This window comes from Schistocerca piceifrons, unplaced genomic scaffold, assembly GCF_021461385.2.
Source record: "Schistocerca piceifrons isolate TAMUIC-IGC-003096 unplaced genomic scaffold, iqSchPice1.1 HiC_scaffold_839, whole genome shotgun sequence".
NCBI lineage: Eukaryota > Metazoa > Arthropoda > Insecta > Orthoptera > Acrididae > Schistocerca > Schistocerca piceifrons.
In genome coordinates, this window is record NW_025729101.1 from 86082 (window position 1) to 113601 (window position 27520).

Genomic DNA, 27520 nt, shown 5'->3' on the forward strand with positions numbered 1-27520 from the left:
TTAACGATCAGTAACTTTCTGAATTGCACCCATGATGGCATTCATGATGAGGCACTTTGCCTCTGCATTCAATTTTCTATTTTTAGTTGTTATCAGCTCAGCTGCAACATATTGGCCCAACTTGTCATCCTCACTGCTCCCATTCATTGCTGTTTGTATGTCTCGCAGCATTGACAATGTGCTGCTTACCAGGACATCTTTGGCCTGCTTCTTAGAATTGGCAGAGTGCCCCACTTTGAATAATTCTGATGCGCGCTGAGGGGTAGATGGAGAACTGTTCTCAACTGCACACCCCACTGTAAATGTCTTGTGAGCACTAGGAAAAAAAAAGGAATTTATGAAATATTGCACTGTAAACATATTATAACATTACAATTAAAATTGATTGTGCCAAGTACACTGGACTGTATAAAATTATTGGTGTAAATAACATGTACGAAACCTGAATGTTGGAACCACTGGCTTGCTGCAATAAATTTATACAATAATATGGAAAGGTCAGTGTTGAAACACTTTCTTATTTTCTATAAAGAAAAACAATAAAGAAGTCTGTGATATTATAAATGAACATTATGGTGAGGCAGTGGGCAAACTAACAAAGCAAAACTCTACTGACACAATCATTTTAATTACTCCTATTGAGAAAATTCTCTCTTTCTCTCAACAAATGAATCTGAAGTAGTAAAAATACATTGATTAAAAAACAAAAATAATGACACATGAGACGTTGTATCTACTCAACTGCAGTGGGTGGCAAAGCCTGTAACTTTTATAATAAATTTAGCCACAGATGGAAGGATATTCCTGACATGTTTCAGATAGAGTAAGGTGATCCCCATTTCCGAAGTGCAGCAAGAAAGATCCAGGAAATTACCGAACAACAACTATTACACCTGTCTCATCTAAAATAATAGAATGTGCAATTAAAAACAACAGTAAATTGTAAAGAAAAAATGCCATACTCTGATGCCTAGCACGGATTTAGCACAGGTAGATCCAGCAGTACAGCAACAGCTGAATTTATACTGTATTCAACTAAGGCACTAGATGGACTAAAGAAAGTTTGTGATATGTTTCTTGACTTTTCAAAAGCCTTTGATTGTGTATGTATTTACATTAAGTCACCATGCTGCATTGTTAAACAGTAATATCCATAACTATAACGAAATTAAAAAAACATACTGAAGGAAATTGGGTCAACTTAACAGATGAAGAGCCTGTAAAAGCAAAATGCCTTCTATGCAACTGTTTGCCATACTACATAAAGGTAACAGAAAACATGTCCACTTTCACATTAAAAATAAACTAAAATGTCACTTATTTAAAATTTTATGTACAGCGTACCTTGAAGCAAAAAATTAATGTAATGTTTCATATGTAACTTTTCAAATATGTAGAAAAACTTTCAGAAAGCATAAAGTGATTTAAATCTTTGGTAATTATGTACGTATTTCAGAGGCTATTTTCTAAGATGTAAGCACATAGTTAATTATTTTTTAAATTTCTAATGTCAAATATCACCATGACAGGACTTGAAAAAAATGGCAATTTTGAGAGAAAATCGAAGCAGAAGATATGTGTTGCCATAGCAATCAGAAATAACAAGACAAGAGAACTGTTTCATGTACCTGGATTAAGTCCAAAAATTAAATAAAAAATTTTGTGAATGCAACACAGTGAAAGACATATGAAAGTAATAATGTTAAAAGAATGAAAAGAAGACCTCGACGTATTAGACTAAGAAGAGATGCAACGAGTATAATTGAACTAAGAAGATATGTTGTGGGGAATATCCAGCTCACACGCGCATCGCAGGGAAGTAGATGGGGAAGACAACATCCGACATCACCGGCACCAGTTGCTGCTAACCGGCGCTGATTCTACATCCGCACACCGAAGCAGACACGAAAACCAGCAACCGATGCCACCGGCACCAGTTATTGTTCACCGGTGCCGATTCCACACCTGCTCATCGATGGAGCCTAAACTCTACACCGGGTGAGCAAAAAATAATAATTGTTCGAGTACAAAGACGAAGAAACTGCATTAGTGTAGTTACAATGCTTAGAGTTAATTCGTTAAATGATCACCTGATCAAAAACTAAGACAAATATGGATACACAGAGAATTGGAGACTCTTCAGAACCAGCCATAGCAATGAAAGTGAGCGAGGAGGTGCCAGACTGGTCTGAATTAGTGAATTTGATTAAAACTAAGTGATAAAATTGATGACCAAAGTGCAGATTCAGCAGCTTCAAGAAACAAACTGACTGCTCAAAATACTTCTTTAAGAAAGGAACTAAATAAAACTTTAAATGCTCAAAGTCTTAATTTAGACTCAGTAAATACTCAAATGATAAAATAGATGACCAGGGTGCTTCCTTGAGAAATGAAGCAAGTGCAACTTTCAGTGAAAAACTTGGTGCACAGAGTGCTAATGTAAGTAGAGAAATAGACACAGTGATGAAATCACTAAATTCTAAATTGGATGCTCGAGGTGAGATTGTGAATAAAAACCTAGACTTAATAAACTCAATGGATTCTAAATTAAAGGATCAGTATCAAACTTCAAATATTTACATGACAAATACAGATTTGTTGAACATCAGAGTAGACACGCAAAGCAAAGAATCTAGTAACTGATGTGAAGACATGGTTGATTTGGAAACTGAGTTTGATGCCAAATGTAATAATGTAGAATCGAAACCTATTGAAAACTTGGAATCTTTAAAAGACGTGTACAATTATAAATACAATAATTTAACACAAGGTTTAAGTACTTCAAAAGAGAGTGTAGATTAGTCTTAGGAATTAATTTCTATTATTGAATTGCAAATTACAGGTGTCAGTACACGAGTAAATAATGTAGGATGAAATTTCAAAGAGAATACATCCAGCTTTGTTATTACAAGTGTATGTAGCTTGGAGGAACCATTTAAGAAATGATAGATCGAGGAGTTGTCACGAGAGTAACCTCTGGAAACATTTCGAGTATTGCTTCTTCCGAAATTAATAATACCAGCAAGGTTATAGGTGACTTGTGGAAATGATTCAAATTTATCCAGGATAGAGTAGAAAATGGAATAACTTTACCTGATGTTGTGTTACCTAGTAAAGTGGTGATTGTTTTGCCGTGGGGAGACACACACACAAAATTCAGCGAGAATTATTGGTTTGCACTTGCTCAAGTTAGGTTAATATCAGATACATGGAATCCGGGCGGAGTCACATTTATCCCGCAGATACGTTAACGTTCTGTGTTAACGGGCGAGTGACAACTGTCGGATCCCGAGTTGTTTTCAGTGTTTCTTCCAAAATAGTTTTCCTGCACTGAATTCTCTTCAAATCTTACACAATTATGTAGTTTATTACTGAATTCTTAAACTATCCTATAATTTTAGTATTTAGCAAATTGGATATAAACATAACAAAGACAGGCATAAGAGAACCATGGATAAACAGTGATCTCTAGACATGAAATGGAACGAGTAGAATATTATATTTTTGGACAATGTAATATAATGTGACGGACAGAACAACTACTTTATCGTAGTGTGTAATTTTCTATTTTTTATAGAATATTTTATACCTTTTATGAGATACGATATAGACTGGAGGGTTTGTATCGATTCTGAAAGGGGCTGGGCCGTGTAGGTAAAAGCACGATTTACACTAACAGATAAATCATGAATGACACGGAACACACATCACACCTTTCAAACCACCCTCGCAAACAAGTGTGTGTGATTCTTTGACACTGCTATTTCCGCAGGGTTGCTAAGATTTTCTTCGGGGACCTTAAAGGTTACGGTGGTAATGTCTGTTCCGTAGGAACCTCCTCCAGCTTGTCACTCAAGCACCGGCGAGGTAGGGGTCCTGGGGAATGGGGGTGGGAAGGGTTTCCTGTCTTTGGGGCTGTCTTCTTTCTCTTCTTCGATCTTAGCAACCACATCTATTTTTTTCCCCTTTCTTACTTCTCGTTTGAGGACCTATGTATTTCCCCCTCTTTCCATATGCATCTACTTCCATCGCAGAAGTCCTTCCTGGTTTCCAATAACCTACAAGTTAGTAGGCCGAGAATCAGGCCACACACACACACACACACACACACACACACACACACACACACACACACACACACACACACACACACACACACACACACGAAGATACACAAACAATGAAACTACTGACTAGAAACCTGTCAAAAGGTGAGAACCATCAAGTGTTGGAGGGGGAAGGTTTGTGTACAGCGGGAAATATGCACACATTGTTTATTGTGAGGGTTCTACATTGCACGTGTATATAGGAAAATATACAGGGTGGTCCATCTCAAGTTTCAGATGAGATCACCTCGAAAACTATACATCAGGTAAAAATAGTGGGTAAGACAAGTTCGTAACTTCAAAGGGGGACATCAAATCATACTACACGTGACCTCCAGCTCCCGTCCCTTTGGGTGGGGCGAAGGGCAACTTTTAAATTTAGAATGGAAACCACCCATTTTTATTGCAGATTCAGATTCTCCATAAAAAAGTAATCAAGTTTTGTCTGAAACATTTTTCAAACCATTGACAGATGGTGCTGAAATCGAGAAAAAAGTAAAATTGTAGAAGAAATCCGATTTATTTAGAATTATGCGAGAAAGACGCATCAAATCAATAAAAAATGTGCACCAGTTCTCCCGTTACGCCAAATTAAGCTATTGTTGTACAAAACGTACTGTATCCTACTTTTAGCGTTACCCAGGAACAATTACATGGACATAGCAGAATGATGTTCCCATGGAGTGCTTCATTAGTGTGAGTCCCCTTGCCCCTCACATGTTGGGATGCTTCATTAATGTGAGTCCCCTTGCCTCTCAATTTAGGGTGCTTAATTAATGAAATTATCCACAAAGAGATTGTTCAAAATCATCCCCATTTGCTTCAATGCATAAAGTCAATCGTCTGCGTAAGTTGTCCACAGTTTTGAGCAGCACATCCCGTGGTACGGCTGCACACGCTCTTCAAATGCGTTGCTCCATATCGTTTTTGCTTGAGGGCTGTCTTTCATAAACAATATTTTTTAAATAACCCCACCAGAAAATATCAGGAGATGTTAGGTCTGGTGAATGTGGAGGCCACTGAATTGGTCCGCCGCATCCTATCCACCAACCAGGGTCCCATACATTTAAAACGTACTGCAAATTTTTAGCATAATGGTGAGCTGCTCCCCTGTTGGAACCACATTTGTTGCCTAGTTTCTAAATCAACATCTTCCATTAGCTCCAACATATCATCACAGAGAAGTTGTAAACAAGATTCCCCAGCAACATTTTGGTAAAAAAAAATACGGTCCTATCAAGTTACTGTTTAAAATTCCACACCAGACCATTAACGACCATTTGTGTTGATTGTCAATGGGTCTGTGTGGACTGACAGGGGACCAATAATGACAATCACGATGATTTAATTTGGCACTGTTTTTGAATGTGGCTTCATTGGTGAACATATCGTATCTAAAAAGTCACTGCCACCTCTTATTTCCAAGGCCCATTGGCAGAAATGCATGTGTATTTGTATATATTTTTGCATTAAGGCGTGTGTCAGTGTAATATGATACACATGATATTTATGTGCCTTCAAAACCCTCAAAGCAGTTGATTTCGATATTCCAGTTTGTCTCGGAATCGCACGACTACTCTTTTCAGGATCCAGTTGAACACATGTGAGAACGGTCGGATACGAGCGTCATTTTCATTGTAATCGCGATGACAAGGTGGACGGTGCATGTATCCATTTCGAGCACCTCGATTGCAATTTTGAATAATATTTTCGCTTGGATGTCACCTGTTTGGAAAACGATCCGCATACCATTATGCAGCTGCAGCGTAGTTGTTATGGCATCCACCTAAAATTAATATCATATCACCAATCTCTGTAGAAGGATAGTGAGCCATGTTTCGCTAAAGAATAATTTACTTTCGTCAGTTGACGTTTAAGGTTCACAATCTGAAAGTGAAGTGACGTCTGATCGTATTACACCGGCCTTTATATTGAGCCATAGTTGCCAGTTTGGCCACGGTAGCGCCACAGTCAGATGAGTAATGAAATTGTGAAGAGTTCCGTAACGAGATTTAATTCCATTCCGCCTCCCTCCATCAAATACTGTGGTGGGTAGGATACATTTTGTAAGCAAAAAAAAGCTTAATTTCGCGTAATGAAAGAATAGGTGCACATTCTGTATCGATTTCATGCGTCGTCCTCGGATCACTCTAAATAAATTGGAGTTCTTCCCCAATTTGAGTTTTTCTCTATTTCAGCGCTATCTGTCAATGGTTTAAAGATGTTTCAGACAAAACTTAATTACTTTTTTATGGAGAATCCGAATCTGCAATAAAAAATGTGTGTTTCCATTTAAGATTTAAAAGTTACCCCACACCTCAATGAAGGGGGAGGGGGCTGGGGATTATGTGTAGTATCATTTGATATCCTCCTCTGAGCTTACAAACTTGTCTTATCCACTGTTTTTACCCAATCATTTTACTCTATAATTTTGGAGATAATCTCATCTGAAATTTCCGATGGACCATCCTGGATATATACATGTAACTAGAAGGATTCCACGTCAAGTAGATAAGGAGGCGTAACTGAGGAAAGAGAGCATAAACCTGAGAGGAATTGATTGTGATAACTATTAACGAATGTCTGGTCGGAATATACTGTAGGTAGACATAGTATTTGTTAAGAGTAAAGAAGTCTAAAGTAGAGGAGGACTCCAGGGACTAAATGAAGTATCAAGAAGTGAGAGTGAAATATAAAATAAATTTTTATTTTTTTCCAGATTTTTAAGTACTTCATGTGCTGGACTCGCTAGAGGCAAGACAGGTTCATAAATTATGTGGTTGTTAAACCAACTTTACTGCAGATGTATTTCATCGAGTCTAATGCGAGACGAATCGGTTGACTTGTATACATTCAAATATTGATGTGGGAAATGGAGAATATGTTATTTGTGGACACTGAAATGTACCAAGACTGAACTAAAAGTATTCTTCGAGTACTATATTATTTCGAAAGGAGAGAGAGAGAGTGTCTTACAAATTCCTGTTAACCAGCAGCATTCTTCGAAGAAGGTTTTGGAGATTGATGGAGCCGGCAATCCAGAGAAGACGATATGTACAGCCTATCAAGGAAGTCAACCTATGACAGATAGGTGTGAATTTTTTGTGGTGTCACCGCCAGACACCACACTTGCTAGGTGGTAGATTAAATCGGCCGCGGTCCATTTAGTACATGTCGGACCCGCGTGTCGCCACTGTGTGATCGCAGACCTAGCGCCACCACAAGGCAGGTCTCGTGATACGAACAAGCACTCGCCCCAGTTGTACGGACGACCTAGCTAGCGACTAGATGTACGAAGCCTTTCTCTCTCATTAGCCGAGAGACAGAATAGCCTTCAGCTAAGTTAATGGCTACGAACTAGCAAGGCGCCATTAGCCTTACAGTGATTGTAATTAAAGTCTCCTGTGTATAGTCAAGAGCGATGTACCACAATGATTGATTAAAGATAAGTATTAATCCAGCTACGTACTTTTCTTCATAGCATTAATTACGTAGCCTGTTCCAGTACTTCACGCCCGTCTGCGTTAGTCTAGCGTGCATTTTCAGCCATCTCGAACTACAAGGTGTTGGCCCAGCTGCCGACACATCATTTTTGTAATCCAACTTCACATTGCTTTTGATCTTCCAAGGTACTAGAGTACGTTACAAACAAATAAATTGTTTAGCAGTTCCTATTAAAGACCATTGACATTACCTCTTCTGAAACTGATACAGGAGCATCTCTGCAAACTAGTACACTTAGTGATGAATCACATTTATCAAAAAGTCTAGTGGATCCTTCTGCACAATAGACAACAAAAAATGCTCTCAGTGCACCGTTCTGCCTTACATGTATTTGGGGTGTTTTAAGTTAATTTCATTTATTACTACTAGTGTGCTTGCATCAAAGTTTCCACTACTGTGCATTTGACATGTGAATGTTTTCACACACAGAAATGACATGAGGAGCACACACAACGTGGAAGCATAATATTTGAAAGCACTAGCATATCATCACACAAATCAACAATTTCTGCACTAAGTGGACATATCCAAACCCTGTGAAGTCTATCTTTTAGTGTCACAAATTAACCGTTAATATCAATGTAGATTCCTACAACAGTATAAGCTATCTTACAGAATGCAGAAACCGTGTAATGACAGAGTGACAAAAATTAATACTCACAACAGATAGTGGGATATTTGTCAGCAGTTTTCAATGTGCTATGTCGTCTTCCAAATACACCAATAGGTCAAACTACCACACGCTTGGTTTATGGGTGCCGCCTGAGCTACTGCACATTTTTTCCCCACACCTTTTCGAGTTCAGCTGAATAATGCAAACGTAAGGAGGCTCAGCATGCTTCACATTCCTCGTTCGTCACACCAGACAAAACTGTTCTCACTTTTTCTCCTATTCTGGCCAAGCTTTCCTTCCTGGCGTGCAGAAATAATAAAGCTACAGAACCAAAGGTATGTGCTACTTTCAGCAATTTATGTGATATATATACACACACACACACACACACACACACACACACACACACACACACACACACACACACACACACACACTATCAAAAGTAAAATTACAGGCACATTAACTTGTATAAACTCAGAATGGAACATTTGTAGATCTGTAGATTGCCTTATCATGGTACAAAATATCTGTTAGGTCATACAGACACCTTTGGTAGCTGTATTCTTCAATAATCACTTGGAAGCTCTTTTTATTCCATCTCACCGCTACAATAAGAAGTTATCATTATATATAGAGCTTTCTTTCAACAGGGATACAAAAATAAGCTATTTCATTTGTTTCATAAATGTATTTATAAGCTACTGCTTACTGAAAAAATACCCACGATACTATGCGGAATTGTCGAATCAATCCGTGTGTTTTGACTGCTAAGCAAAACAATAACTAGTAGAAAGCCCGCTCGAAAGGCTGCGTTCTGTGCACGCACGGAGTCACTGCCTCTACTGCACACACACAGACACACGACAGAATAGAACAGAACAGACGCCACCTGCATTAACAGAACCTCTCCTACTTCAACCTGGCAGATGAACAGTCTGCTAAAATCATAGCTTCCCCCGTTTTGCTGCTAGATAGCATGTCGGCCACACCTCACTTTTACACCTTCGGTGTGTCGTGTAATACAGATGTAAGGACCTGGATTTTGCTGATGACATGGTTCTGTTGACAGAAACACAACCCAGATTACAACTAATAGTTACCGAGCTGGGTGGAGTGGCTGTTTCTTTAGGACTGAAAAGAAATAGTGATGAAACAAAAACAATACGCGTAACAAGTGGAAAGTACCTACTCAACTCACAGTGCAACAGAAGGTACAGCAAGGTGTTGACCAATTTCCATGTCTCAGCAGTTTTATCTGTAAATAATGGGAAAGCCATATGCACATAAACAGATGGCAGCATCATTGCATACGCAAGGTATAGAACAGCAGTACAGCAGGGAGCTGTCATGTGCACTCAGGTGAGCCATACAAAAAGATTTCCAACACGACTATGCTCACACGGCGGGAATTAATGGACTGTGCATGCGGAATGCTAGTTGAATTTGGACAAGTGGGACATTCCTTTTTGGAAATTGTCAGACAATTCAATATTCTGAGATCCACAGTGTCAAGAATACTGAATTTCAGGCATTACCTCTCACTACGGACAACGCAGTGGTTGACGGCCTCCATTTAACGACCGAGAGCAGTGTTGCTGCGTGGAGTTGCCAGTGCTAAGAGACAAGCAACACTGTATGAAATAACCGCAGAAATCAGTGGGACTTACGACAAACACACCTGTTAGGAGAGTGCAGTGAAATCTCGTATTAATTGCTACAGCAACAGACGAATGATGCGAGTGCCTTTGCTAACAGCACGACATCGTCTGCCGCACCTCTCCTGGGCTCGTGACTAACGGTTGGATCCTAGGTGACTGGAAAATCGAGACCTGGTGAGATGAACCCCAGTTTCAGATGGTATGAGCTGACGGTAGGGTTCAAGTGTGGTGCAGATCCCACGAAGCCTCGGTCGTGGCTCCATAATGTTGTGGGCTGTGTTTACATGGAATGGACTGTAGTCCTGTGGTCCAACTCAACTAGTCGTTGACTGTAAATAGCTTTACTTCAATACTTGGAGACCACCTGCAGCCATACATGGACTTCATTTTCCCAAACAAAGACGGAATGACAATTTGCCATGTCAATTGGTTACAATTGTTTGTGATTGGTTTGAAGAACATTCTGAACAAATCGAGTGAATGACTTGATTACCAAGATTGCCTAACACGAATCTCATCGAACATTCATGTGACAGTTCTCCACAAAATCCTGCACTGGCTCCAGAAGTACTTATACTAAGCTGCAGGTGCACTCCTGTCTGTCATCCTAGTGACAGCCAGCCACGGGTGCGGGACTTAGGAAATGTCAACAAAATTGACACACGAATTAAGTGTTTCTCACTGATGACACTTGGGGTAAATCTTTGGTATTAGCTATCATGACCATGTTTCAAATGGTTGTCTGCAAAGCCCAAACAATACCACTGCTGAAATAAGAATGACACTTGTGGGCCATGTTCTCTGCCTGAAGGATGGTAGAATCCCCAAACTGTCAGTGGTGTGGAAACTAACAGAGGGCTGCAGAAATAGGGGAAAACCTTTTATCACCTGGAAACTAATTTTTGCAAAGGATCTTCAATGTGTGGACCCAAACTGGCAAGAAGCTGTAAAGCTGGCAGTTGATCAAGTTTGCTGCAGGAAACCTGTTGCCCAAAATGCTACCAAGCACCTGTAAGTAAAGTAAACAAATGTTTGAAGTTGTTTTATACATGGCAGTCTGATTCATTAAAGCAGGGGTAGTGAACCTTTTTTACCTACCACCCATCTTTTTATCACTGCAACGTTTTCCTAGCTACGGGAATTTGCCGCAATGTGCTGTGTAAAATGGGTGCGAGACTGCGCTCCCCACTTGCACAATGCGAACATAGCAGACCACTGGCCTATCGTCCGGCAAAACAGTGCCACTGTGGGTCACGCTTGCACGCCTCAGGAAGGGTATGTCTCGCACACTGCAGCAATTTGCTTGAGGGCGCTTGTAGTGGGAAAGTCAACTGAGCAGCAGGAAAATACCAGATAACAGCTGCAGTATATTTTTCACATGCACGGGCATTAGGACTACGTAACTCTCCTGATCTAATTGTTCACCAGAAATGTCAGCTGACTGATTCTCTGTCTCAAACAATGAGCAACTTATGAAATTCGTGTCCAAACGGCATATTTTGTGGAACGCAGCTGACACCGGGATGAGAAACTAGATGCAAAATGAGTTAATTTGGGGAGAAATCTGAAGAAAACTGAATGAAACATGTAAGAAGAAATGTCTTTGATTATGTCCACTATAAAACATCAGTGAATTCATGTGTACTGAGCTTTAACCACCATTATAATGAGTTGGATGTTGTTACTGTGATTAGTACTGTGAATGATTTAAAATTCGGCCCACAGAACTAATCAGTGAATCTGTTAGTCACAGTGAATACCTTAGCTTTGACATAACCGTCAACACCTATCCAGGGCATCATGTCATCCATGAGCAGTGCATTAATTTCCGACACATTTGAGTGATAAGACAGTGGGAACTGGCTCTCTCCTCCATCACCTTGCAACTGTTTTGTTACTAAAATGTTATTCGATCCTTCACAACACAGAAATTTGCATCATTGCTTTGCACTTTCTGAATACTCTTCCCAATAACACACAGTCTCCTTCCCTTTAGACTGCATACTCCACTGCACGTTTTGCCTTTACTGCCCCACAACTAATGTTGCGCTGCAGTCCACTGTGCCTGTAATACCAAAATGTTCATTGCAGCACGCTTGAACTCGCATGGCGTCAATGAACTACAAAATACTACTCTCGTCCAAAGAAAACTGTAGCACCCACACACTTCCAACAAACTGTTAAAATGTTTTCAAATCTTTCCAAAAATATTTCTTGCTCTGATCTCCCACAAAAAAATGTAATGTGAAAAACCTTGTAAAATAATACATTTCAAATGCTGGTTTGCTACAAATTCCAAGTCACACATTTTAATTTATCACTTCACTGTTCTACTGAAGCCAGTTATAAAATTGTGTTGTACAACACCTAGTTTGGGAGGTATGGCATGATCAATATTAATTACTCAAAAACAGTCTTAATCACATTTATTATTATTATACCGCCAACCGGTTTCAACCCGACGTAGGGGTCATCATCTGGGCATTTACACTGTGAAAGTATAGATACCCATCAGAAAGACTCCATTATACTATAGCTAAAATTACGTAAATTTAAAGTATGTTACCCATTGGTCGACTGTTGGTGGTGTCACTCCTGTCTACATAACGGCAGGAAACTATGCGGGACTCACCCTTCGTATGGGCTTAAATAGCGTGCTGGTATCATGTGAATAGACAGCAACACCCCCCAATGGCGATCAATGGTATTTAATACAGTTTATTATATGTAATTACTAGTCACCGTCGTTTAACCTAAATTTAAGTTACAGTAAATAACAGAAGGCGGAACCATTTCATTTAAAATGAGTTACAATTATAGTGTTAATTATGAAATAACAAAAAATGTTCCGTAGCCAACTCGTAAAAGTATATTACATTATGTGCCATAACATAGATTAAAACAATTTGTGACACACAAAAACTGGTGTTGTCTTGTATTATAATATATCTATTCGTACATTTACGTAGAAAACATTTGAGTCAATTTACTAAAACAGCTAATATGGAAGGACTACAAATCCCTCTACTCCTTGTGGTGAGGACACAGTTGCCATGGATTATAAAGAGTATATCAGGCGCCCTCTAGTCTGTGTAGCGAGGATGCCGTCGTCATGGTAGCAGCTGGTGTGTTCGTATGGTGTTGTTGATGTGGAATTAATAATACTAATTGCTGCTTCATCTCTACAACCATGCTGTCCAAAAATCGTGATAAATGCTGATTAGCGTGAAAAACAGCACAAAATTTTCATTGTGTTAATGAAAGACGTAAGAAGGTAGATCTCATATCACTATCATGTACAGCTGTTGAATTATAAAATACACAAATTTCAATTTTTTATGATTGTACATGCACTGCCCCACACCTAGAAAAACATTTCATTTGTGTCCTGCTGCCCACTTCGGACAGCAAAAGACAAGCGCATTCCACAGGCGATAAGTTTTTCCACATGTAGGAAAATGTAGCTCTATTATTAAAATTTTCTAACCATCGACCATTCCACAGTAATGATGATTTCTAAAGTGGGGAAGTAACTTCGCATTATAAAATTTATAAAGCAGAGTTGCATCAAGTTGAAGAATAAATTAATAATTACTAACCTAATTTTTTTTTTCCAAAGTTTTGCGAAACCCCAAAGTAAATATTTTAACCTCCAACTGTCTGCTGCCTGCTATGAAGGTTCGGACGCCCACTAGTGGGTGCTAGGGACCAAGTTGACCATCAGTGCTGATTAATAATGTTTTCTCACAAGCAGTGTCAAGTGCCGTGTATGTAACAGAAACTTCTGTGTGCAGAAAAAACATGCTTGAAGGCATAACTAGTTAAAACTTGTTCATTGGTTACCATTTACTGTCCACCCACTGGCTGCGTATAACTCAACACAGAGAAAGGATGTCAACATATTAGTTTCACAAAACAAGTGAAGTGCATGGATGTTACTTTGCAAGTTTCAGCTGAGGATATGAGCACTATGCAAACAGGCTGTTCCACAAGTAGCCTGAAAACAGCTCAGCAGTGAGTATTTCATAAGCAATGTCTAAATTCTTTGATATTACCTGCATGACATAATGAAAACACTACTGTCACTCAAATAAAAATTAATGGTTTTCTTTTTTTTACAATTTACAGATGAGAAAATTAACTATGCTACAAAGTGTCACACTAGTTGTGGGGGATGTGGGAAAGACCACAAATTCTGGCACAGGAGGCAAGAAATTATACATCAAAATCACAAGCTTTCTATTAACAATGAAGCCCACAACAAAAAAAGAAGCTGTTTTAGCAGAAGTTCATAAGAAAAAAGATTCTTTTTTCCTTCAAAATAACTTCATATACATCTACATGACTACTCTGTAATTCACATTTAAGTGCTTGGCAGAGGGTTCATCGAACCACAATCATACTATCTCTCGCGCGGAAAAAACGACCACCTAAACCTTTCTGTTCGAGCTCTGATTTCTCTTATTTTGATGATCATTCCTACCTATGTAGGCTGGGCTCAACAAAATATTTTCACATTCAGAAGAGAAAGTTGGTGACCGAAATTTCGTAAATAGATCTCGCCGCGATGAAAAACGTCTTTGTTTTAATGACTTCAATCGCAACTAGCGTATCATATCTGCCACACTCTCTCCCCTATTATGCGATAATATAAAACGAGCTGCCCTTTTTGCTCCCTTTCGATGTCCTCCGTCAATCCCACCTGGTAAGGATCCCACACTGCGCAGCAGTATTCTAACAGAGGACAAACGAGTGTAGTGTAAGCTGTCTCTTTAGTGGACTTGTTGCATCTTCCAAGTGTCCTGCCAATGAAACGCAACCTTTGGCTCGCCTTCCTCACAATATTATCTATGTGGTCTTTCCAACTGAAGTTGTTCATAATTTTAACACCCAGGTACTTAGTTCAATTGACAGCCTTGAGAATTGTACTATTTATCGAGTAATCGAATTCCAACGGATTTCTTTTGGAACTCGTGTGGATCACCTCACACTTTTTGTTATTTAGCGTCAACTGCCACCTGCCGCACCATACAGCAATCTTTCCTAAATCGCTTTGCAATTGATAGTGGTCTTCGGATGACCTTACTAGACGGTAAATTACAGCATCATCTGCGAACAACCTAAGAGAACTGTTCAGATTGTCACCCAGGTCATTTATATAGATCAGGAACAGCAGAGGTCCCAGGACGCTTCCCTGGGGAACACCTGATATCACTTCAGTTTTACTCAATGATTTGCCGTCTATTACTACTAACTGTGACCTTCCTGACAGGAAATCACGAATCCAGTCGCACAACTGAGACGATACCCCATAGGCCCGCAGCTTGGTTAGAAGTCGCTTGTGAGGAACGGTGTCAAAAGCTTTCCAGAAATCTAGAAATTCGGAATCAACTTGAGATCCCCTGTCGATAGCGGCCATTACTTCGTGCAAATGAAGAGCTAGCTGCATTGCACAAGAACGATGTTTTCTTAAACCATGCTGATTACGTATCAATAGATCGTTCCCTTCGAGGTGATTCATAATGTTTGAATACAGTATATGCTCCAAAACCCTACTGCAAACCGACGCCAATGATATAGGTCTGTAGTTCGATGGATTACTCCTACTACACTTCTTAAACAATGCTGCGACCTGCGCAATTTTCCAATCTGTAGGTACAGATCTATCGGTGAGCGAGCGGTTGTATACGATTGCTAAGTAGGGAGCTATTGTATCAGCATACTCTGAAAGGAACCTAATCGGTATACAATCTGGATCTGAAGACTTGCCCGTATCAAGCGATTTGAGTTGCTGCACAACCCCTAAGGTATCTACTTCTAAGAAACTCATGCTAGCAGCTGTTCGTGTTTCAAATTCTGGAATATTCCATTCGCCTTCCCTGGTGAAGGCATTTCGGAAAAGTGCGTTCAATAACTCCGCTTTAGCGGCACAGTCGTCGGTAACAGTACCATCGGCACTGCACAGCGAAGGTATTGACTGCGTCTTGCCGCTTGTGTACTTTACATACGACCAGAATTTCTTCGAATTTCCTACCAAATTTCGAGACAATGTTTCGTTGTGGAACCTATTAAAGGCATCTCGCATTGAAGTCCGTGCCAAACTTCACGCGTCTGTAAATTTTAGCTAATCTTCGGGATTTTGCGTTCTTCTGAATTTCGCATGCTTTTCCCGTTGCCTCTGCAACAGCATTCGGACCTGATTTGTGTACCATGGGGTATCAGTTCCATCTCTTACCAATTTATGAGGTATGAATCTCTCAATTGCTGTTGCTACTGTATCTTTGAGTTTGAGCCACATCTCGTCTACATTTGCATAGTCAGTTCTGAAGGAATTGAGATTGTCTCTTAGGAAGGCTTCTAGTGACACTTTATCCGCTTTTTTAAATAAAATTATTTTGCGTTTGTTTCTGGTGGATTTGGAAGAAACGGTATTGAGCCTAGCTACAACGACCTTGTGATCACTAATCCCTGTATCAGTCATGATGCTCTCTATTAGCTCTGGCTTGTTTGTGGCTACGAGGTCAAGTGTGTTTTCGCAACCATTTACAATTCGCGTGGGTTCGTGGACTAACTGCTCAAAATAATTTTCGGAGAAAGCATTTAGGACAATCTCGGAAGATGTTTTCTGCCTACCACCAGTTTTGAACAAGTATTTTTGCCAACATATCGAGGGAAGGTTGAAGTCCCCACCAACTATAACTGTATGAGTGGGGTACTTATTTGTTACGAGACTCAAATTTTCTCTGAACTGTTCAGCAACTGTATCATCGGAGTCTGGGGGGTCGGTAGAAGGAGCCAATTATTAACCTAGTTTGGCTGTTAAGTATAACCTCCACCCATACCAATTCGTACGGAGTATCTACTTAGACTTCACTACAAGATAAACCACTACTGACCGACACAAACACTCCACCACCAATTCTGCCTAATCTATCTTTCCTAAACACCGTCTGAGTCTTCATAAAAATTTCTGCAGAACTTATTTCAGGTTTTAGCCAGCTTTCTGTACCTATAACGATTTCAGCTTCTGTGCTTTCTATTAGCGCTTGAAGCTCAGGGACTTTCCCAGCACAACTACAATAATTTACAACTACAATTCTGACTGTTCCTTCAACCAAGCATGTCCTGTATTTGCCATGCACCCTTTGAGATTGCAGCCCACCCCGTACTTTCCCGAGGCCTTCTAACCTAAAAAACCGTAAGTCCACGACACACAGCCTCCGCTACCCATGTAGCTGCCAGCTCAGTGTAGTGAAATCCTGACCTATTCAGCGGAACCCGAAACCCCTCCACCCTATGGCGCAACTTAAGGAATCTGCAGCCAACACAGTCACAAAACTGTCTGAGCCTCTGATTCAGATCCTCCACCCGGCTCTGCACCAAAGGTCTGCAGTCGGTTCTGTCAATGATGCTGCAGATGGTGAGCTCTGCCTTCATCTCTTAAGCACGACCGGCAGCCTTCACCAAATCAGATAGCCGCTGGAATCCAGATCCAAAGCGACACACGTCATGAGTGCCGACATGTGCCACCACCTGCAGCTGACTGCACCCTGTGCTCTTCATGGCATCCGGAAGGACCCTTTCCACATCAGGAATGACTCCACCCAGAATGCACACGGAGTGCACACTGGATTTCTTCCCCTCCTTAGCCGCCATATCCCTAAGGGGCCCCATTACGCGCCTTACATCGGAGCTCCCAACTACCAATAAGCCCACCCTCTGCGAATGCCCGGACCTTGAAGGCTGAGAATCATCCTCTGAAACAGGGCAGTGCCTGAAACCTGTTTGTCAGACGCACCTGGGAGGCTTTGTGATCAGCCTCCGGGGACGTCTTTCGCTGCCTGCCACGCCTTGGAACGACCTCCCAATCAACCACAGGCGAGGGCTCAGCCTCACTGAGGGCACCAACCGGGGCAACCACAGTGGCAGACCGATCTGGGGACAGACGGGACAAGGTTGACATTCCCGTGATACCCAAGTCTGGCTCCCCACAGTGGTGCCCACTGGCAACAGCCTCAAGCTGTGCGACCGAAGTCAGCGCCGCTTGCAGCTGTGAGCGAAGGGATGCCAACTCAGCCCTCATCCGAACACAGCAATCACAATCCCTGTCCATTCTAATCGATGTTTAGCAACAGTTACTGAAACACGAGTCCGTGCCCAGATAACACAAGTGAAACACGCAAAGAATGTATGAACTAACCTGTACAAAAGCCTAACGACTGCGCTACAATCTGCCTGAATTTACGATTGCAGCAACTAAAACTCGAAATTACACCTCCCATACGAAACTCACATGCAATTTAAGTAAGAATCTACGAAGTAAACACTAAAGCACGAAGCTACAACTCTCAAATACTATAATACGCCCAAAATTTATGAATTAAACAATGCAAGTACCCAAAAACACGCAAAGAAATTAAGAATTAAACTATGTAACAAATAAGTAAGCTAGGAGTATACGACTTGCTGCTGGCAACTGCTTATCCAACGGAGTCAGGGAGCACACTTGGACATAGCACATGCTGATGCCTTTTTTCTTTGCTATTGAAAAAGACAGCCCACTGTTGATTAACCAACAACTGAAAAGAGAGCTGAAGTTCACCCATGGAACTGAGCAACACTTATTTGAGAATAGCAGGATCTAAGAGTGTATTGAATAATGAAATTGAACTATTAAGTAAGTTATATATTTTCATACAAATAAAATTTACGCGATCAGATAGCTAAATTTTGTTTCCTCATTCATTCATACAAATCAATGTATGCACCGTTAATAGCACGGATAATGCCTAGTCTGAATTCCATTTCTCTCCACGTACGATTTAAGATCTACACGGTGACACATTGAAGTGGATTGCAAATGTATGCCTTCAATTCCTGTAGGTCTCTAGCCCTGATTCAATATACCACACCCTTCACAAAACCCCAGGAAAAAATTAGTGGTGTAAGGTCAGGGGATCGTGGTGCATTTTAAGTTGGACCATCTCGTCCAGTCCACCTATCCGGAAACTTTTCATATAGAAATTAAAGTACATTTAGGGGCTAGTCGAGTGGTGCCCGTCTTACTGGAATATGACACCAGGCTGCAGGTGTTCCAATTGTGGCACATTAAACTCTTGTAGCATGTCCATGTTAACACCACTGTTGATGGCAGTGATGAAAAAGAATGAATCGGTGATGCAACTGGGGATCAGTCTACATCTAACATTGACCTTACAACTGTCTCTTTCCATTTCATGTGTAACATGAGGATGCTGCAAATCCTACATACAAACATTATGACAATTCAGTTTGCTGGACACATGAAATGTTGCCATATTGGAGAAACAAATCTTTTCCAAAAATTCAATTCTTGCATTAATCTTGCATAGAATACCCACTGCAAACTGTTCACACCTAGGTTTGTACATAGGGTTAAATGCCTGAAGCAGCTGCACTTTGTAGGGATAGAGCCATTACCTCTTATGCACGACATTGTGCAACGTCGAACTTCTCATTTCCAACTCTCTGGCTGCCACACCAATTTTATAGAACTCCTTGCAAACACCTGCCGTACCCTGTCCATAGTGGCATCTGAAACAAGTCCGAAAGAGTCACTGCACTTGGGTATCTGATATCGTCTGTATCTACCAGGCCACATACATTGAGCTTTATCCACTGGTATCCACATTTTAGCAGGTTTTCAGGTTCCATTTCGCATCAAAATTGCATGACCTGGAAGGTAAAAGAAATTTTATGAGTAATCTTATAATTTGCTAGAAACCATTTTTTAGTATCTCGTATAGTTTCAAAGTTACTTAAGTCTTAAGTTGTAAAGATATACATGTATACTGCAAAACAAAAAAATTAAAAATTGCTATTCATCCACAACTGTTACTTTTAGGCATTAGGATACAACACACTATTTAATGAAAGTAATGATCACACTTACCAACTTTCACTACGATAATGTAATTCAACTAAGGTACAGAAGTAAGTAAAGAAACAGCTCAGTGGCCACTGTCTACCCTTGGTTCCATCTACAAAATTCTGGAGGTTAAAGATCAAAAGTTATTGGGCTGAGTAATTTTTTTTTTTTTTTTTTACAGTGTAGACAGAGTATACACTTCGAGAAAAATTGGGATCGTAGTAGGTCATCAATTGACGATATCCACAAGTGAAGAAAGTAAATACAAGGATGAATCAGAACCTTTGCCAGTTCGTAAAATATCAAAAGCTACAGCAACACTGGAAAAAGTTAACCATTGAGTGTTGAGATGTGAATATGTTGAACTAGTGATAAATGTATTAAATAAAATGGACAGTACAATATAAAAATTAGTACAAAATAAGCACTAACTACTGGTCTGTTTCTCAAACTTTTGAAAACGTTACTACACACTGGATCTTATTGTCCTGGGTGTGTCAAAATGATTATTGGGCTTTTTCGGTTTTGTAGGATATTTTTACATTCAACTTAGAATTATGAAAGAGCAATTCAAACAATTTTGTTTGTATACATGTGCACATGCGTATGCAACCTAAGAATGTGTTAAATGAGTGAGACAGCCTTTTACGCATAAAGGGAAGGGGAAAATATTTCATCACTGTAATAATGGATGAGATCACCAAGAAGTTTAATTTTTTTTACAATGGTCAGCACCTTTAACCCACACTGACACAGATTCCGATTCATTGATTGTACAATGATTCCTGGTCCTCGGAACGAATGGCATTGATGGCAGGTAACATGATTTACCCATGATTTTACTGTAGACCTCTGCGATGTGAAATGTCCGATAAGCGTTGACATCCCGGTTGTTAAAACTTTCTAGCCCTAGAATTTTGTCTACTTTTGGTCCACAGACGAGGGCCACGGTTAATCAGCCATTACCTTGCTTCACTGGTCTGCAAGGTGATTAATGCTTGACTGTTAGAAGTGTCGGAATAAAATAAAATCTGCAACTACGAGGGTAATACCAAGAAAAAAGGTCTCCTATTTTTTACGTACATAGAGCTGTTATTTCTACAGTTGTTTACATCAGTTTACAGCTTTAACATTTAGCTATTTTTCAACATAATTACGATTTCTGTCGATGCATTTTTGTAGACACTGTGCCAGTTTTTGTGTATACCAGCCTGCTGCCATGCTGTTCAGAAGGTGAATCACTTTCCGGCCAAATGTTCTTTTAACCCAGAGAACAGGTGACAGTCACTGGGTGCCAAGTCAGGACTGTAGGGTGGGTGGGTGCTTATGTTCCACTGAAACTGTTGCAGGAGAGCAACAGTTTGCCGAGTGATGTGTGGGCGAGCGTTGTCACGGAGAATGTGTACACCCTTGGTTCAACATTCCTCTTCTCCGGTTCTGAATTGCCCGCTTGAGTTTTTTCGGTCCCACAGTACTTGTCAGTGTTAACTGTGGTCCCAGTGGGCGTAAAGTTGACCAACAATACCCCTTTCAGTTCCCAAAAAATGTTGTCATGACTTTACCGGCAGACTGTGTGTGTTTGAATTTCCGCAGCTTTGGTGAAAAAGGATGCCGCCACTGGCGTAATTGTTGCTTGGTCTCAGGTGTTGAGTTGTATGCTCAGATTTCGTCACCCGTGACAATTGAGTCCAGAAAGTTGGCCTGTTTGGGTGCAAGGCGGTGAAGAAATGCACGGGAAGCATCAACTCTTTGCCGCATGTGGTCCTTGGTCAGCATCTTGCACAGACCTTCCGGTAGTTCAATGTTTCCGTTAAAATTCTACGAACGTTATTGACATCCATGCACGACTCACCATACACTTCCGTCAATTGGCGATGGATTTCAATTGGCGTAATCCCTTTTGCATTCAAAAAACCGAATAACTGCACGCAATTCGCACTTGGCGGTAACATCCAACAGGAGCTACATTTTCAACAGCTCCCAAGCCAAGACTGAGCGCCTCAACGCGACGTGCACATGTTTACATGCAACGCGTGAAGCACTCTCGATAACAGAGTGACCAACTGCCACACAAACAGAGTTCTGTACTTATATAAAAAAAAAAGGAGACCTTACTTTTGGGATTACACTCGTAATAACATATTTTAGCCTTCCGTAATTATGTGAATGTATTTTAATTCACTTGATAACTCCCGGTCACAGACATCCATTTTGTTTTCAAACATAAACACGGGTCACAGGAGACTACCCACCTCCCCAATACAACTCGTTTGTCAGCCTCAGACCTAAAATATTTCTGAACGGGGCAATACTAGATAGCGGCACTGCCCCTCCCTCAAGCGTTTGAGGTAGGACGTCAAAAATCTTAAAAATCGACTTATCAAAAATATAAAATATGTTCACTTTGTAGCGCACATCTTTCTGAAGAGTCTAATACATAAAACATATGTGTTCAAGGAAATCTAAGATGTTATTTGGTCTTAAGTGTGCGAAAGTGCAGCGTCACGCCTCTTCACATGGTATTCCTCAACCGCATGTCACTGTATTTCACTCTGTGGAATTCAAACGTGTAATATTTAGTGATGGGTGCCATCAAACTATATTCAGGACAATTGAAATTAAAATGTCGTATAGTCAGACGGTTTGACATCCTGCCCCCCCCCCTCCCCCCCCCCCCTCAAAAATAACTCACAGTTAATGGAATTATTTGTAACCTGGAGAACAAGAACTCCTCAGTAAATTTGCACTCTTTACTGCCTATTAATAAAATTAAATATATGATCCACAAAACCAGTAAAGACAAGAAACAAGCAAGACAGTAGTACACATTTCTTCAATCCTGAAGTCCTAGCATTTTTTCCTCTAATCTTGCTACAGCTTTACATGGTGTGGTTTCCTTTCTGCAAAAGAATCTATTACCTCATCAAAGTCCGTCAAATATTTTGAACAGGAAAACTGGCCACAATCACCGGTTTAGTTACACCATATTTATTCTCCGGTTAGGAGTTATTACGTGCTACTCCCAGAATAGAACTTTAGCGGCTGCTTGCTGGGGATTGCACAACTGGCCCTTACTAGTGGTCTGGCCACAAATTTTCTGTCAAAATCTCATTTTCTTGGATACACCGAGAGGATAATACACAATCTTTGTTACCTGTTATTCCTGTTAGTCATTTATTTCCACTCTGGTAGTCTGAATCTATGGATTTCGCTAGTAATTGTAACAATGTTGATTTGCAAACCCAGTCAACCACATATACAGCGACTGGCATGCACCCGTTCGGCTTTATTCTGCAGAGCTCATATAGCCCCGTACCCTTTTGTCTGCAGGAAAATTTATTTCAGGTGGGACTGGGATTCCTATGGCAGAAATATCATGTACATTATGCACACATTCAAAAATCAACTTATGATCCATTTAGAAACCAACTTAGAATTTGTTCAAAAACCAACAGGGATGAGGTTCAATATCATACGAATAAGCGATAGACCAATGTGTGCTAGATGCTAGGCGCTTTGTGAAACAGGGTCTTTTTCCTCAAGAATATGAATTTGGTGTACTGAGCTTTAACCACTTTTTATAATGAGTTGGATGTTGTTACTTGGGAGATGGCAATCTTGTGCACCGTCTAGCAACTGTTTCGTTACTAAAATGTTATATGCTCCTTCACAACACAAGACGAATTGTGACTGCTTTGCTCTTTCTGAATACAATAATACACAAAGTCCTTCCTTTTAGACTGCACGCTCCACTACACCTTTTGCCTTCGCTGCCCCCGCTACCTACTGTTGCGCCGCAGTCCACTGTGCCTTTAATACCAAAATGTTCCTTGCAGCACGCTTGAACTCGCATGGCATCAATGAACCAAAAAATATTACTCTCATCTACCGAAAACTGTAGCACCCACACACTTCCAACAAACTGTTAAAATGTTTTCAAATCTTTCCGAAAGTTTTTCTTGCTCTGATCTCCCGCAAAAAAAAATGTAAAGTGAAAAAGTTTGTCAAATAATACATTTCAAATGCTGGTTTGCTAAAAATTCCAAGTAACACATTTTAATTTATTACTTCACTGTTACTAACTCTATTGGCCAGTAAGTTTCCACCCGTTAACATGTGATACTGAAGCCAGTTATGAAATTGTGTTGTACAACACCTAGTTTGGGAGGTATGGCATGATAAACATTGATTAGCGTGAAAAATAGCACAAAATTTTCATTGGGTTAATGAAAGATGTAAGAAGATAGTTCTCCTATCACTATCATGTCCAGTTGTCGAATTATAAAAAACACAACTTTCAATTTCTGATGTTTGTACATGCACTGCCCCCGCACCTAGAAAAACACAGTGTCCTGCGGCCCACTTCGGACAGCAGAAGACAAGCACATTCCACAGGCAATACATTTTTCCACATCTAGGAAAATGTAGCTTTCGTATTAGAATTTTCTAACTATCCACCATTCCACAGTAATGACGATTTATAAAGTGGGAACGTAACTTCACGTTATAAAATATATAAAGCAGAGTTGCATCAAGTTATAGCATAAAATAATAATTACTAACCAAATATTTTTTTCAAAGTTTTGTGAAACCCTAATACAAATATTTTTGGGTCCAACTGTCTACTGCCTGCGATGGAGGTGGAGGCGCCCACTAGTGGATGCTAGGGACCAAGTTGACCATCAATGCTGATTAATAATGTTTTCTCACAAGCAGTGAGAAGTGCTGTATATGTAACAGGAACTCCTGTAAGCAGAAAAAGGAGAAAGTGAAACATATGGTAGCTGCATGAAGCCATACCTAGTTACAAGCTGTTCACTGGTTACCATTTACTGTCCTCCCACTGGCTACCTAAAACTCAACACAGAGGAAGGATGTAAACATATTACTTTCATAAAACAAGCGAAGTCCATGGATGTTACTTTGCAAGTTTTAGCTGAGGATATGAGCACTATGCAAACAGGCTGGTCCACAAGTAACTGAAAATGGCTCAGCAGTGAGTATTTCATCAGCAATGTCTAAATTCTTTGATATTACTTGGATGAAATAATGAAAAAACTACTGTCACTCAACCAAAAATTAAAGGTTTTCTTTTTTTTTACAACTTACAGATGAGAAAATTAACTATGCTACAAAGTGTCACACTAGATGTGGGGGATGTGACTATTTACTGCGAGAAAGACCACAAATTCTGGCACAGGAGCCGAGAAATTATGTATCAGAATTACAAGCTTTCTATGAACAATGGAGGCCACTACAAATACAAGCTCGATCAGCAGAAGTTCATAAGAAAACAAAGTTCCTTTTCCTTCACAATAACTTCTTGGACATAGCACACACTGATGCTTTTTACATTGCTTTACCAACAACTGAAAGCAGAGCTGAAGTTCACCCATGGAACTGAGCAACAGTTATTTGAGAATAGCAGGATCCGGAGTGAGCTGAATAATGAAATTCAGCAATTCAGTAAGTGATCTATTTTCATACAAATAAAATTTACGCGATCAGATAACTAAATTTTGTTCTGTCATTCACACAAATCAACGTGTACACCATTAATAGGATGGATAATGCCTAGTCGGAATTCCATTTCTCTCCACGTACGATTCAAAGTCTCCATGGTGACATGTTCAAATGGACTGCAAATGTAAGCCTTCAATTCCTGTAGGTCTCTAGCCGTGGTACGGTATACCGCGTCCTTCACGAAACCCCAGGAAAAAATTAGTGGTGTAAGGTCAGGGGATTGTGGCGAACATCAAGTTGGACCATCTCGTCCAATCCACCTATCCGGAAACTTTTTATATAGAAACTGAAATACATTTAGGGGCCAGTGGAGTGGTGCCCCTGTCTTACTGGAATATGACACCAGGCCGCAGGTGTTCCAATTGTGGCACAGTAAACTCTTGCAGCACGTCCACGTTAACACCACTGTTGATGGCAGACATGAAAAAGAATCAATCAGTGAGGCAACTGGGGATCAGTCTGCACCAAACATTAACTTAATGACTGTCTCTTTCCATTTCATGTGTAACACGAGGATGCTGCAAATCCTACATATGAATGTTATAACAATTCAGTTTGCTGGATACACGAAATGTTGCCATATCAGAGAAAGGAATCTTTTCCAAAAAGTCAATGCTTGCATCAATCTTGCATAGAATTTCCACTGCAAATTGTTCGCACCTAGGTTTGTCCATAGGGTTAAATGCCTGAAGCAGCTGCATGTAGGGCTAGAGCCATCACCTCTTATGCAAGACATTGTGCCATGTCGATCTTCTCATTTCCAACTCCCTGGCTGCAGTACATACAGATTTTATAGAACTCCTTGCAAATGCCTGCCGTACCCTGTCCACAATGGCATCTGAAACTCGTGGTGACCAGCCCTGTTTTTTATGGAGAACACTACCTGTTTCCATAAATGATGTATTCCACGTCTGAAAGGTTCGTTGCATTTGGGTATCAGGTATCGTCTGTATCTACCGGGCCCCACACACTGAGCTTTCTCCAGAGGCGTCCACATTTTATCATGTTTTCAGGTTCACTCTTGCATCAAAATTGTATGATCTGGAAGGTAAAAGAAATTTTATGAGTTATCTTATCATACACTAGAAACCATTTGTTAATATCTCGTATAGGTTCAAAGTTACTAAAGTCTTAAGTTGTGAAGATATACATGTATAGTGCAAAATAAAAAAAACTAAAAATTGCTATTCATCCAAAGCTGTTACTTTTAGGCATTAGGATACAACACACTATTTGATGAAAGTAATAATCAAACTTGCACTATGATAATGTAATTCAACAAAGGCACAGAATTAAGTAAAGAAACAGCTCGGAGGCCACTATCTACCCTTGGTTCCATCTGCAAAATTCTGGAGGTTAAAGATCAAAAGTTATTCAGCTGAGTATTTTTTACAATGTAAACAGAGCACGGACTTACTTCGAGAAAAATTGTAATCGTAGGTGGTCTTCAATTGACAATATCGATAAGTGAAGAAAGTAAAGACAACGATGAATCTGAACCTTTGCCAGTTTGTACAATATCAAAAGCTACAGCAACACTGGACGAAGTGTATACCATCAACCGTTATTTTGCTCCCCAAATAGCAGAACTCCTTTATTACTTTAACTGTCCAATTCCCTGAGCATCACCCGACTTAATTCGACTACATTCCATTATCCTTATTGGCTTTTGTTGATGTTCATCTTATATCCTCCTTTCAAGACACGGTCCATTCCGTTCAACTGCTCTTCCAAGTCCTTTGCTGTCTCTGACAGAATTACAATGAACCTCAACGTTTTTATTTCTTCTCCATGGATTTTAATACCTACTCCGAATTTTTCTTTTGTTTCCTTTACTGCTTGCTCAATATACAGATTGAATAACATCAGGGAGAGGCTACAACCCTGTCTCACTCCCTTCCCAACCACTGCTTCCCTTTCATACCCCTCAACTCGTGTAACTGGTTTCTGTACAAATTGTAAATAGTCTTTCGCTCCCTGTATTTTACCCCTGCCACCTTCAGAATTTGAAAGAGAGTATTCCAGTCAACATTGTCAAAAGCTTTCTATAAATCTACAAATGCTAGAAATGTAGATTTGCCTTTCCTTAATCTAGCTTCTAAAATAAGTCGTAGGGTCAGTATTGCCTCACGTGTTCCAACATTTCTGCAGAATCCAAACTGATCTACGCCCAGGTCGGCTTCTACCATTTTTCCATTCATCTGTA

The 27520-nt window shown here is 40.1% G+C and overlaps 1 protein-coding gene across 1 annotated transcript; it reads right to left on the reverse strand.

The window, feature by feature from the left end:
• LOC124770918 lies at nt 1-26176 on the reverse strand. Its single transcript, XM_047249234.1, has 2 exons — nt 26035-26176; nt 1-316 (listed from the first exon to the last, which is right to left on the reverse strand). Exons 1-2 carry the CDS (start codon nt 26070-26072, stop codon nt 1-3), a joined length of 354 nt encoding a protein of 117 aa, XP_047105190.1. The 5' UTR covers nt 26073-26176.
• Nucleotides 26177-27520: the final 1344 nt, after the last annotated feature.

Excerpts from the sequence above, each read along its gene's own strand:
- LOC124770918 (XM_047249234.1), bottom strand. The coding sequence starts at position 26,072 with ATGAGAAGATCGACATGGCACAATGTCTTGCATAAGAG. Across the intron at positions 317-26,034 it reads CACAATGTCTTGCATAAGAG|TGCTCACAAGACATTTACAG; the intron begins GTGATGGCTCTA and ends TTTTTTTCCTAG.